This window comes from Silene latifolia, chromosome 7, assembly GCF_048544455.1.
Source record: "Silene latifolia isolate original U9 population chromosome 7, ASM4854445v1, whole genome shotgun sequence".
Taxonomy (NCBI): Eukaryota; Viridiplantae; Streptophyta; class Magnoliopsida; order Caryophyllales; family Caryophyllaceae; genus Silene; species Silene latifolia.
In genome coordinates this window covers 111426117-111439685 of record NC_133532.1, presented here as the reverse complement: position 1 = coordinate 111439685, position 13569 = coordinate 111426117, and the positions used below count along the sequence as shown (strand labels likewise).

At 34.3% G+C, this 13569-nt stretch overlaps 1 protein-coding gene across 1 annotated transcript; it reads right to left on the bottom strand.

Annotated features, from left to right (window-relative positions):
• Nucleotides 1-1526: 1526 nt before the first annotated feature.
• LOC141592545 (PHD finger protein ALFIN-LIKE 4-like) lies at nucleotides 1527-8280 on the bottom strand. The gene is made up of 5 exons (XM_074413271.1): nucleotides 7982-8280; nucleotides 7785-7817; nucleotides 5590-5818; nucleotides 2749-2890; nucleotides 1527-1974 (listed from the first exon to the last, which is right to left on the bottom strand). The coding sequence occupies exons 1-5, from the start codon at nucleotides 8076-8078 to the stop codon at nucleotides 1720-1722; spliced, it is 756 nt and encodes a 251-aa protein (XP_074269372.1). The 5' UTR covers nucleotides 8079-8280; the 3' UTR covers nucleotides 1527-1719.
• Between the last annotated feature and the right edge of the window lie 5289 nt (nucleotides 8281-13569).

The window sequence follows — 13569 nt, the reverse complement described above, 5'->3', positions numbered from 1 at the left end:
TATTTAACATGTTTTATTACAAAAATTTCAATTAAAATTTCAATTTTAATTATAAATTATGAAATTTATTAAAATGCTTTATTACAAAAATTTCAATTAAAATGTCAATATTAATTATAAATTATGAAATTTGATGTAAATTTTTAAGGGTTATATACATTTTGGAAGACAATATATTTAATATACAAAATTAATTTAAGAATAATGATAATATCCTTTCATATTATAGATATAAATGAATTAAATTAATTTATAGATAAATGATTTAAATTAATGTCATGTAATAATAAATTGATAATTCATGTCACATTAATTCGCCATGTCACATTAAAAATATGCAACATCACATTTAAATATGTCACGTCACATTAAATTTTAATCGAAGTGACTTTTTGGATCCTACGTGTGGCATTTATTTGTCATTTTATGGTAGCCTTTTAATTATATTTTATAGATTTGCAACTGAAGATAAGAATAGAAGAAGTATTAATTGCTTGAGAATTGAGATATTAGAAGAATGAGAAAGACACATAAAAAGGACGCAAGTAGGGTTGGTTTTCATGAGCTTTAGCATAATGGGATATATATCCAATCTTTTAGTCAATGTAAAGTTAGGCGGGAAATGAAATGTTTAGAGGTTTTTATTTTATTAGGGTATTGATTTTCGCAGTACACATTTTACTCAATACAATTAGGTTATGTACTGTGCGAAGAAAAAGGGTGTACTGCAATCTCCAATTCTCCACCATACTTCATCCTAACACCCAACTGCCCCCTACGGCAACCATCTGGACGGCCTCCGGCGACCCACCATCCTCACTCGCCTGAGCACCGGCGAACCACCATTCCCTCGTAGCACCGCCGCACCACCCCCTCCCTTCCACATGACAACTATATCTCGTTCCTCTCCCTGACCGAGTATACTACCTTCACAATCCCGACACTTATTGCCGTCCACCACCATATGTCATCGCCGCCTTTCCCTCGTCATCCTCAATCCAGGCTATCACCTCGTCGTTAACAAAAAATCAACTTTCTCATATTAAAAAGCACAAAAAGCATAAATAAAGTAGAAAATACATAATACACAATCTTAATTTGATCGATAATTTCAATTTACATGTTCTAATTGACAATTATCATCCGTAGACAAAATAAATTTGATTAATTTTAGATGTTTTATGGTTAATTATTGAGAAAATTAGGTTTAGGGTGTTTTTTTGGTAGAAGGGTATGATGTGGAAAGAAGTGCGCAAAAAGTACTGAATTGAGTAAAATACGTACTACGAAAATAAATTACGTTTTATTATTATATATAGATAGATATATATATAGATATAGATAGATAATAATACACCCACTATATAGGAAGCAATGACTATAATTACGCATTTTTCTAAAGGAGAACTCGGCACAATTGTGAAGCAAAAAAAAAAAAAATCAACACCCACCATTTTTCTCTAGGAAGGTAGACTAACTGATTAAGAGGATCCAACAGCCAAAAAAAAAACAAGGGAAAAAAAGAAGAGAATTCGTGCACTGTTGAAATAGCCTTAAAAGAGCATGATTTACCTACAAATGGTTAAATTACAAAACATTAACAATCTGCAAACCAGGTAATACAATTATCACTTAGTAGACACAGCTAAACACAAAAGAAACTTCCTAAACACAACATTAACCACTTTTGCGGCGAGATTAGCAGAAACCCGCAAACAGTCAAGGTCGAGCTCGTTTGTTGGTGTTGCAATTAGGGCACTTGTACTGCTTGATATGCTCGGCCTTTGCTGGAGTGATCTTGACGCACTTACCATGGAACCATCTCTCACATAGATCGCAGCAAATCCAGAATTCATCTGAAGCATAGTTCTCTCCGCATGCCCCACATAAGGTATCCCCGTGTTCATCTTCTTCTTCCTCCTCGTCCAACCCTTCGTCTTCTTCCGTTGCTGACACCGGTTTTGCATATTTGGTCTGTAGGTATGATAAACCAAGAGTAATAAATACTTTAAACATCAACAATCGGAATTACATTACATGGGAGTAGGTGTTTGTTTCCATTTTCAATGGAGTCAAAGCTCATTCTTTAGTTGTCCATTATAATGGAAAGTATAACTCGTCGGGCTTCTTTATATTGTAAGGTATCAATCATTTGGTGCCATGCTCAACTCAAATTTTACTAGCCTCTCATTTGTCAATGCAAAGATAAGGCCGGGTAAACCAACCAGTCTTACCTCCGGGCTCCGAGAGCCCTTGAGACATTGAGGCAATCTTGTCGTTTGATGTAGCTCGACTCAAATTTTACTAGTCTCTCACTGGTTAATGCAAAGGTGAGCTGGGTAAAACTGACCCTCTTACCTCCGGGCTCCAGGAGCCCTTGAGACACTTACGCAATGTTCTTATGAGACACTGCGGCAGTGTTCCTATGATAACAAGTTGTTATACCAAATTGAAGGTACATATAAGCACTCTGACTGTAACGATTACAAACCCTGGTATAGATTTGTTCATTTTCTGAGACCTTAATTATAAACAGATCATTCTTGGTTTCATCAGCTGACCAGCTAAACATTACGGAGTATATAGAAAATATCTTAGTTGTCAAATTTTACTTTCTCCGCATCACAAAGTCAGCTGAAAAAGCCTTCAAAAAAAATCTGAAGATACTAAACAACCTACAATTCTTATCATTGATGATTTCATTTCTTAAAGTCGAGTCGAGGATTAACTGAGATTACAGTGACTTACAGATTTGGTGTTTGGGTTTGACTTGGTTTTACTGCTGCCATTGTTCGAAATAGATGACTTCTCTTTTGATTGCTTCTTAACGGTTCCACTTACAACCTCAAATACTGTAGGTAGATCATTCATCATATTGAACAGGCGCTTCCTACATCACATATATCAAAATTAACATAAGAGAAATATAATACTTAAAAGTAAAAATCATGATGGTAGCAATTCAAATAAAAAGCAGTGTCATATTGAAGCAGAGTTCAAACTAGCAAAGCTCGATAGTGAAAATAAATAGAAGGGCCAATATAATTCCCCTGTAAAAATCAAACTCGCTCTTACAACGTCCTGAGGTCCTACTTAAATAAAAAGGTTTCTGCTACCATTCTCCTGGATTCAAAATTCCACCTCAAATGATTTCATGACTCTTTTAGTCTCAGAACGCACAAGTTCGCATATTTGACCGTTAATAGAGGATATCAGTAATACAGCCTATTACACATGATACCTAGCACTCTATCAGAAACGCTAATGTTTAACAAAGATACTTAAAATGGACGAACAATATCCTTAAAATGGATCAACACTATCTTTCATAAATCATCTTTCCATGCCAGCTTTCCTCAAATAATCAATTATTTAAAAAAGAACTCTCGCAATAATGACCATGTCGTAGCTTTCCTCTAATATTTATCTCTCCTGGAAAGTAATCCCAACTACAATCAACGGCATTGGTCTCTAATTCTCTATTTGAATAGGAAAAAAATAAACAAACTTGCATAACTTTACACCCTCCGACTCAACATGATCTTTACATTTGCTTTTGGATCACATTTTTATGCATGTCACAATTACCCAACCCTTCCCCATCCCCATTTTCATCCACCCACCAACCACAGGACCACCACCCACCGTCGAACCACCACCCTCAGCCATCCACCACCGAACCGCCAAAGAACCACCACCTTGAGCCATCATCCTCACCCACTCAACATTCTCACACACCTACCACCGAACTACCGCCCCATTCCCACCTAGTCTTAATCCCCCCAGCCCCGTCAAAACAACCACACTCACAAATACCCTATCCCACTCTAATCATGGCTACCAGCCTGCCACACAGGAGGCAACTTCAATGGCTTTGTACTGGCGGGCGGCGGCTGTGGTAGCTTTGTACCAAGCAGCGAAAGTTCCTTTGCTGATTTCAAGCTTTTGGGGTTGGGATGGGTTGTATGGTGGCAGTGGTGCGGATATATGAGGATGGTGGTAGTTGGCGTAATTTTCCAGCCTGAGTGGTTAAAAATGGTTGGTTGTAGTGTGGTGGTTGGCTTGGTGGCTAGCAAAGTAGTTGTTGGTTGTGGGTAGAAAAGGATGGATGGTGCCTGGTGAGAGTGGAGAGGGGGAAAGGGTAGTTTGGTCATTGAGTTGTCTAAATTTTACCCAAAAAGGAAATGTAAAGAATCTAATGAAAGATCCCTAAAAGGAATACCTAAAGAATCTGTTGAGTCGGAGGGAGTAATATTTTTTGTATAAAATTCAATAGCAAAAAGCATTCAAAAGGGGAAAAAAGAAAAAAAAACATCTTAGTTTGAGAAGGCGTGAAGCGTGCTGAGGCGATGGAGTCCTATAGGAATGAGGCGCGAGGCGAAGCCGCCCGCCTTTTGGACACGAAGCGTACTCATTTTCAAGCGAACATTCATATTTTACAGTCCTTTTTTTGTTTTAAAGAGGGCTAACATTTATTTACAAGTGAAAATTAAGAACAAGGGGGAGAAAAGAAGGGTAAAATAAAAGAATTTGGAAAAAACAATATGGAATTGCATAGTAATGTGCCCCGGGTGCGCGCCTCTTAGGAGCGCTTTTTGAAAGTAAGAATAAAATAAAGAAGAAACACTTTCTCCTCACACTCACACAAAACTCCAGTTTTGGCTCATTTGGATCATTGATATAATCACTTAATCCAATCATGGTCTCCATGATCTAAATTTGAATCACGGATAAGATGATTGAATCATAAGACAAATAACAATGGTCCATGGAGGATTGTGGGTTGAGTTGAGATGATCCACTAGGGAGAGGGAGCTAGCTTAAAAATATACCAACTAAGCTTAAAAATATACAGTGTTCTAAATTTTTTTTCCGTCTACCGTTCGACACCAACGATGATTTGATCATTATTGTAGTGGCAGAATTGGTCAAGATTGATAAGTAGCGCAAAGTTGATGTGGAAAAGAGAGAAATAATGAAAAATGCATGATCACCCAAAAACAGGATCATTGTTAAACATGGTGTTAATACTCCCTTAAATCCAATTTAAACATTCTCAACTTATGTGGTCAAACTACGTTGACTTTGACCAACAATTTTTCATTGTATAACCATTTATAAAACGATAAATGTGAAATGACCGGAGACTATTATTGATGTATGGATCTGTCCAACATGGATTGAAATAGAAGCCAATGATACAGAAAACTTTTGGAAAACACATGTCACCCAAGCAAATAAGGAACGAGATGAATACAAAAGTGAAACAAGCATCCCATACTCAAAAAAGTGCCCCACATGGGTCTTCCATGAGAACAGTTGATTTTAATAAATCAAACATGATAAATTTTTCATTGTATTACTCTGTATTACATATTTCTGGAGAAGTTAATGGTCAAAGTTAATACTAGTCGACCACTAAAGTCAAATTGGGACAATAAATTTGGGATGAAGGTAGCACTACACAATGTCACAGAGATTCAGGATTGACGCATTAATAAGCCAAGATTCGCATGATTTAAAATCAGATAACATATTTTATGCTAAAGCAGCTTAATAGGTAATGCTGAAAGAAAGATAGAAACTTACCTATCAGTTTTTTCAAAGCCAAATCTGGCACCAAAGTAGAACGCGACAGAAAGCAACCACGCATCACTATGAACAGCAACAAGTGCTAGCCAATCCTTGGACTGCATACCATCCCTGGCAAAGTTAATACCCAAAGCAGGCTCAGGGACCTCAGGAGGCACCTCTTCTGCTGGCAAATTTACTTCCCACTGCTCATTCGGAAATCCGTATAGACAAAGGTTTTCTTTCTCTGAAAAATACACCATTTGAGGAAACCAACATTACAATAATTGATACACCAGTTTTTTAGCACCAGATAAAAAGGAAGAGAAAACAAAAAGTTGGCAGTATAAAAGATAGTACTTAAGTAAAAAGCTTACAAGGAAGATCACACATATAGATCTATATAAGTACAGCACCAGTGGTAAGTTGTAAGGGGTGCTGACTAGAATTGACAAACAGGTCATTTGATTGGGTCGTTAGAGGTTGTCATTTTGAATGCGCTCTTATTGGGATATTTTGGGAATGGGTAGAATAGGGTTCCGGATCAGGCCAATCCAGATTATAGTTATCAAGGCTTTTTTCTAGGATTGGTCATTCCGTAACATATCAAAATCGAGGCGATTCAATATCTGGTGTACTTTACAGACCGTGTTTGAGTTGCAGTTTTGTCAGGTTTTAAAATGACAGCGCGCACACAACATTCTACAGATCAGCCAAATTCAATTAACTCGTGTAGAATATACTATCATTGGAGGTTGACCTTAGACTTATCAAGGCTGTTATTCCGAGCTCATAGCAAACACAACATTTTCCAAATCAGCTAGCTTCAACCAACTTCTTGAGAATATACCCTCATTGGAGGTTCACCTTAGACTTAGCAAGGTTTAGAAATTGTATGACCAGCAACATTGTTACCCCAGAATATGGTTTATCAGGAGTTATCACTCTGTACACCGTATGTTTAGATGTAACTGTAACAACTTTCTTAAGTAACTCATTGACTGAAGAGGGGAATGGAAAAATGGAGGAGAAAATAAAACAATTACACAAATACCACTAGTCCAGACAATAGGTCAACGTAACCAAGCGACATGATCAGAGAACAGAGAACTGTTGCACTCATAAGTCGTAACTGCTAGAACAAAGAGTTATTACCATAAAAAAAAAATTGCCCCAGCTCAAAGCATAGCCCACAATAGCATTACAGATTACACAATGTGTCAAGATGCGAGTTCAGGTTGACTCGAAAAGTGCATCCATTGACTACTATTTCACAATATGAAAAGCTTCAAAAGTTTTCTGCATCAATAACCTTTACTCAAATATATATACTCAAAGCTAGAAAATGATGAACCTTGGACTCCATTAGAGATAGAAATGCAAGGGGAAAAAAAAGGTAAAGTACTACGTCAAAAGTACTCAGCTAAAAATGATAACACTAACAACAAAATCTAAGAACCGCTAAGGTGATTAAGTGCAATGAGTCTCTAAAAAGACGGTCTTACATACTTAAGGTGTGAGACATGCTCATACTAACTCATATTGACTAATTACTGAACTATATATGAATGGGCATAAATGTGTTCGAGACATGCTCATTAAAAGAATTTTGTGAATTGGATGTGGCTAACCTATTTCGCAAAAACTACTCTAAGACCTGTTCGCGCTACGACAAAAAAAGTGACCTTTTTTGATAAATAGTGACCATTTCATGTTAATTAGCGACACCATGCTTTTCAAAGTGGTCATTGTTTACAATGAAGAGGTCACTATTTACCACAAAATGGTCATGTTTTGTCAAAAAGCGCAAGAATTGCTGAACCTAATTAGAAGCAAGATTGAAAACAAAAAAAAAAACAAAAACAAAAAAAACATTTCAATTGACCAAGTCAAAGTCGTCAAAAATCTAATGAAAATTTCATTTTTAAAAACAATTGCTTGAAATTAAAATAAACTAGTCAACCAGATATAAAGCAAATATTGTACAATCCAAAAAATACCCATCAACAAAAAATCAATAAAACAGTCAAATTAACCAACAAATTACCACCTTTGTCTAAAAAAAACCAACAAATTACTACGCATCTAAAAATTACCCTTTTAAACCAGTACCCCAAAATCAACAAACTTTGGTACATGAACATAAAAATTCCACAAATTGCAAAAATATTACTCCGTACTAGAGTAGAAAGTGTAGTATACAGAAAACTAACCAGGATCACATTGCTGGTAAAATTCTTCCACATCTGCAAAACCCAAAAAACAAACATTTTAAAAAATCAGAAGTTGGTCAAATAACATAAATAAACAGTTAGTCTTTTGTAAGACGGCATTACACTAATATTGTGTAAAACGGATCTTATACAAAAATACTTATGTAAGACGGTTTTATAGAAAAAGAGTAGTATACCAGTGGTAAGAGCTTTAATGATGCCAGCTCTCCGACCCTTAAAATCTCGGAAAACTTCTTCAACAGTTCTGGGATTATACGGTGCACTTGGGTCCATTTTTATTATTATTTTTTGTTGAGTAAAATTATTATAATTAATAATCAGAATATAAAAAAGGGATTAAAAATTAAGGAGAGATTAAGAGAAAGTGGGGAAAGAAATTGGTTGAAAAATAAATAGAGTTTGGAAAGAGAGATAGAGAATGGGAAGGGGAAATGGAGAAAGGGGGTTTGATTATTTGAGACTTGAGAGGAATGTCAAGTCAGCCCAGCCCAAACTTTTATGCTTACATACACTCAAATTAAGGTGGTACTTATAAAAGTACAAACAAATTATTTTGAGAAATTCATTCGTGTGTACTGTGTTGCCGTATAGCCGTTAATCCGTCCCAAACTTACTAACCTGTATTTTATCACCTCTAATTTCTTACTTTACGCTACTAAAGACTTAAAATATTAGAACGAAGATGTATAGACTAAATTTATCTTAATAGCGAGAGGGTTAAACTTATTTGAATACTCCCTCCATTCAACTCCACTTTACATGTTTGATTTATCACGTTTGTCAACGCGACTTTTACGCGTTAAATATCTTCAGCTACGTATTTGCAAAAATTATAAAAGTTAGATATTTTTAATGTATTCTTAAAGACGAATCAAATAAGATCCCACATGAATCAATTAGTCTCCTGTATAACGGATGTATCCGTTATACCAATAAAACGGATCAAGTAATTACCATATAGGATGAAATTAGACCTGTCAAACGGGTCGGGCGGGTCGGAATACGGGTCGGGTCAGATACGGGTCGGGTCATACGGGTCACGGGTCGGGTTAGGGTCAGAATACGGGTCAAGAAATAATTTTTAACGCCTTTTTTAAACGATTTTTTTAATTTAAAAAATATATTTTTAAAAATTAAAATATGTTTAAAATTATTATTTTAGTCATATTCATCATATACAATAATTATATTGATATAATTATTAAAATAAAGTTTTTTTAATAATTATTTTATTATTAAATATTATAAAAGTTATATAAAATTGACTTTTTAGTTGAATTTTTAATTTTAAGTAATAAAAAAATAATTTTTTAACTATATTTTCAAATATAATATATAAATAATAATATTTTTAATAAAATTCATGATTTTCCCTTGACCCAACGGGTCGACCCGTTCGGGTCGGGTCTCGACCCTAAAATAACGGGTCATTTCGGGTTCGGGTCAAACGGGTCGCGGGTCGAAAAAACCGGGTTTGTAACCCTAAAAAACGGGCCGGGTCGGGTTTTCGGGTCGGGTCGAGTTTTGACAGGTCTAGATGAAATGGTAGGATATAATTTCAAAAGATAAAATTATTTAAAAAAAGGAAAATTAATCAACATAAACTGTCTAAATGGATGCAATTATATTGTTGCCTATATTCATGCCTTTTTTTTCTTCCCAAAAATCTTGTAGAATAATTTCCTTCCATTCCCATATTTGTCTTTCACGCTTCTCCATAATCGTCTTCTACCTTCATTTTTCGTTCAAATTCAAACTACCGTCTTCTTCCCCATTTTTTCAGTTTCAACCTAATTGTAGGTACTTTTTAATTATCATAATTTTGGATCTAAACTTTACCATAGTACCGTTTTTTGCAATCAATTTGTTGTTTGTGTTTTAAGTTTTTGGAAAATGACGAGGAAGCAAGCAGCAAGAAGGGGTTTGGTTGAAACCACTTCAAGTGGATATTAAAGGTATGATTTAGTAATTTAATAGCACCGATTTCACTATTTTTTTACTTAAATAATTTCATTGTAGTAATTTTTTTTGGTTGATTCTTCGTTTTAAGGAGATGAAAATTCAAGACAAGCAGTTACAAATAAGAATAAGAGGAAAGACAGACCTAATGGAGATGATGAAGTAAAACAACGACCTAATGGTGTTGATGTTGATTTGTCGGTTTTATGAGTTTTTACATTTTTTTTATTAATATTTTACCATGATTAAAGATTATGTAGCCGTTTTTGGTAATTTTTGTGTACGTTAAATTAGATCTGTTTTTTTTTTTTAACTTATTAAGATCATAATGTGACAAAGTTTATTCTATATGTTGCTTAAGACCATTTGTTAAGGAGTACTTCTGTTTTCAGTTCTTTGTGATCATTTTGCCAAACTTAGTGGCCATTTGTTGATGTTTAATTACATCTTTTTAGTAACTTATTAAGATCAGAATGTGACCAAGTTTATGCTATTTGTAGCTTAAGACCGGTTGTTAAAGAGTAGTTTTGTTTTCAGTTTTTCTGACCATTTTTTGCTGAACTTAGTGGCCATTTGTTGATGTTTAATTAGATTTTTTTTTGTAACTTGTTAAAATCATAATGTGACCAAGTTTGTGCTATTTGTAGCTTAAGATCATTTGTTAAGGAGTACTTATATTTTCCGTTCTTTGTGACCATTTTGGTGAACTTAGTGGCCATTTGTTGATATTGATTTAGATTTGTTTTTGTAACTTATTAAGATCAAAATGTGACCAACTTTGACCATTTGTTAAGGAGTACTTCTGTGTTCAGTTCTTTGTGACCATTTTGCTGAACATAGTGACCAAATAAATGTTGTAAGTAGCTTAGGGCCATTTGTGACCAATATGCTGATCTTTGTGGCCATTTATTAGCTTAGTACCATTATGATGAACTTAGTAGGTATATATACTATTTTGTTAGTTACCACTGTTGTGATATTTGTCGTTAAAAATATTGTTCGTAATTTTGTTATATTTTGTAAGTACTCATTTAATTTTTGTAACTGAATATGTAGTTCAAATGTTTTGACCATGTATAACTAGTTAGTAGCCATGTTTCATCTCTATTTTTGTTTTTTACGTTTGACAGGACTTCTAAAAAGATTGTTAATGCATACGGGTCCCTGGGTGGCTTATTTAAGCTGATTAAGAAGATGACGAAAGAGCAGAAGAAAAGTGTTGAAGAGATTGGTTTCAGGGGGGTGTTGGAGGTTAGAGCTAGTGGAATGTATCATATAATGATAGATTGGTTGATGACACGTTATGACCCAGACTCCAGGATGTTCTTGATTGATAAGGAGCAGTACTTTTTTGACGAGAGTTGATGTATACAACACATTTATGTTACCTTGTAACCGTGGGAAGAAGGTTTTGCGCACCTCAAGTAGAATGCTATTTTTATTTGGATTTGGTAGTTGATTTAGAACCATTATTGCTTTCTAGTTGCAGTTAATATGTCTTAACATTTTGCTCTTAATATGTGAACGACTAAGCATTGAACGCATTATGTTTTGGTCATTTTCTAATTCGGATTGTGAATTAATTGAACAAGTATTGCTATCAAGATAATATTATTATGCCTTTTTTATTTTCTTAGTCAAATAATTTTGTGGCCAAATATATATACCATTTGGAGCTAGTAACAAGTTTACTAGATATGGTCACAACATCATCAAAGTTGGTCACAAAATAAAGGATATCATGTTTATTTGGTCACAAAGTTATCAGACTTCTACCTTAGATAGATATTGATAGTGACCAACTATTGCTTTCTAGCTAGACAATATTATGCCTTTTTTGTTTTCTTAGTCAAATAATTTTGTGGCCAAATATATACAATTTGGAGCTAGTAACAAGTTTACTAGATTCGGTCACAACATAATCAGATCTAGTCACAAAATAAAGAATATCATGTTTATTTAGTCACAAAATTATCGGACTTCTGCATTAAGTAGATAGTGATCAACTATTGCTTTAAAGACAATATTACGCCTTGTTTATTTTTTTGGTCAAATAATTTTGTAGCCGTATGTCCATAATTTGTAGTTAGTAACAAGTTTACTATATAGCAGCCTATCATGAAACCATTTATGACTAAGAAAATTGACTTTGTAGCCAAATATTTGTAACATGTAATTCAGAAAATTAATTTTGTGATCATAATGACTAGTAACCATTATATGCTGCTAAATAGTAAAGAGCATGTCTTGCTTATAAGTTCAATGACAAATACGCAGTCTTTCAATTAGAAGAGAAAAGAGCATGTTTTGCTTATAAGAGCGTAAGAATGGGAGTGTATGGGAGCTCGATCTCATTTGTTTTTGTTTTAAAGGAACGTTTTGACTTTCGTTTTTGTATCCCACTTTTCTTTCTTTGTCTGCGCCCCTTCGTAATTGGATCAAGAATCGTTGGACCTGTGCTTTGAGCATTATTTGTTGGACATTGTGACGCTCTTCTATTATTGAAATAAGATTGGGCCTCTTCTAGAGATCTTGCATACGCCTGGTCCATTAACGACCTCGCTTCGGGTACACTATGACATTTTGTTATCATATTGTTGAAGTTTGTAAGAGATTGGTTCCGCCAATTGACACTGCCTCATTAATGCCCTTCGTCTATCATTATGAATAATGTTATATGGTAATAAAGTAACCAATAATGGCTACAATGTGTACGATGGTGAATACAAATTATATATGACGACATTAGGGTTAAAGGAAACGTTCATTACCTTCTTTAAGAGTGAATTGATCCATCGTTCAAAACAATGGAACCAACATCATCTTCGACATCGCCTCCGACGTGATTATCATTTTCATTTAAAGATGGACTTACGATATCGTCATTATAGGGTGTAAATATGGCATTATCATCGTCTTCCACGCAAAGGGGATGGTTGGTCATCTTACAAACAGAAACAAAAAATGATGAAAATGATTGATTGGCAGATGTAGGAGATGAAGACGAATTTATGAGTAACAATGGTGAAACCGTTGTGTTTGTATATTTGTTTAACGTGGGAGACTAATTGAAAATATTTTAATTAAGGTAAGTGTATTATTTAGTGGCTGATTTTGTGGAAACTATTTTAATTAAATCACATGACTAATTCTACCCAACCCATATTAGTTGCTAATCAGTTTTAAATAACCAATATCCGAGTCCGTTTCACTATTGTCGTATTTACAACCGTTATAAACAAGAATTTGCGTTCTACTTTTGTCACACTCTTAAAGGTTAAACAATATATATGAAAACTATTATTAATATTTACTCCTTATATTTTCTTTTGATGGATATTTTATCAGCATAAAGCTTTATTTTGTGTATTACGATTTACGAGTTTAGACTTACGCGTTACGAGTTGTCGCGTTTGGGTAATTACCAATGCAACAAAATGTGTTCATTTCTTTTATAGATTGGGTAGCTTTTTTTTTTTCATGTAGGACACGAATCTTTTGTTGGAGTATAATCAGTTGAGTTAGTTATAAGGTTAGTTAGACTACTGTCTAACAACCAAGAGTTAGTTATTCATAGAATAAATCGGTGTACTCTTTAGTATATATAGAAGGATCACATTGATTATATGTACACAACTGAATACAATCATCAATACAATTTTACATATTCAATCACTCATATATTCTCTCTCAATTCTCTCGTTTTCTTTCCTTATTCTCTTTCATCATAATCAATCTTTCATCATGAAGATGATCAAACATCTTCATGGTATCAGAGCAGGATCATATCTTTGATCTTGTCTCG

Bases quoted from the DNA above. Each gene is read 5' to 3' on its own strand.
- LOC141592545 (XM_074413271.1), bottom strand. From the start codon at position 8,078: ATGGACCCAAGTGCACCGTATAATCCCAGAACTGTTGAAGAAGTTTTC. The intron at 5,819-7,784 runs GTTAGTTTTCTG...TGTATTTTTCAG, and splicing joins TTACCAGCAATGTGATCCTG to AGAAAGAAAACCTTTGTCTA. The intron at 2,891-5,589 runs GTAAGTTTCTAT...TATGTGATGTAG, and splicing joins GGCTTTGAAAAAACTGATAG to GAAGCGCCTGTTCAATATGA.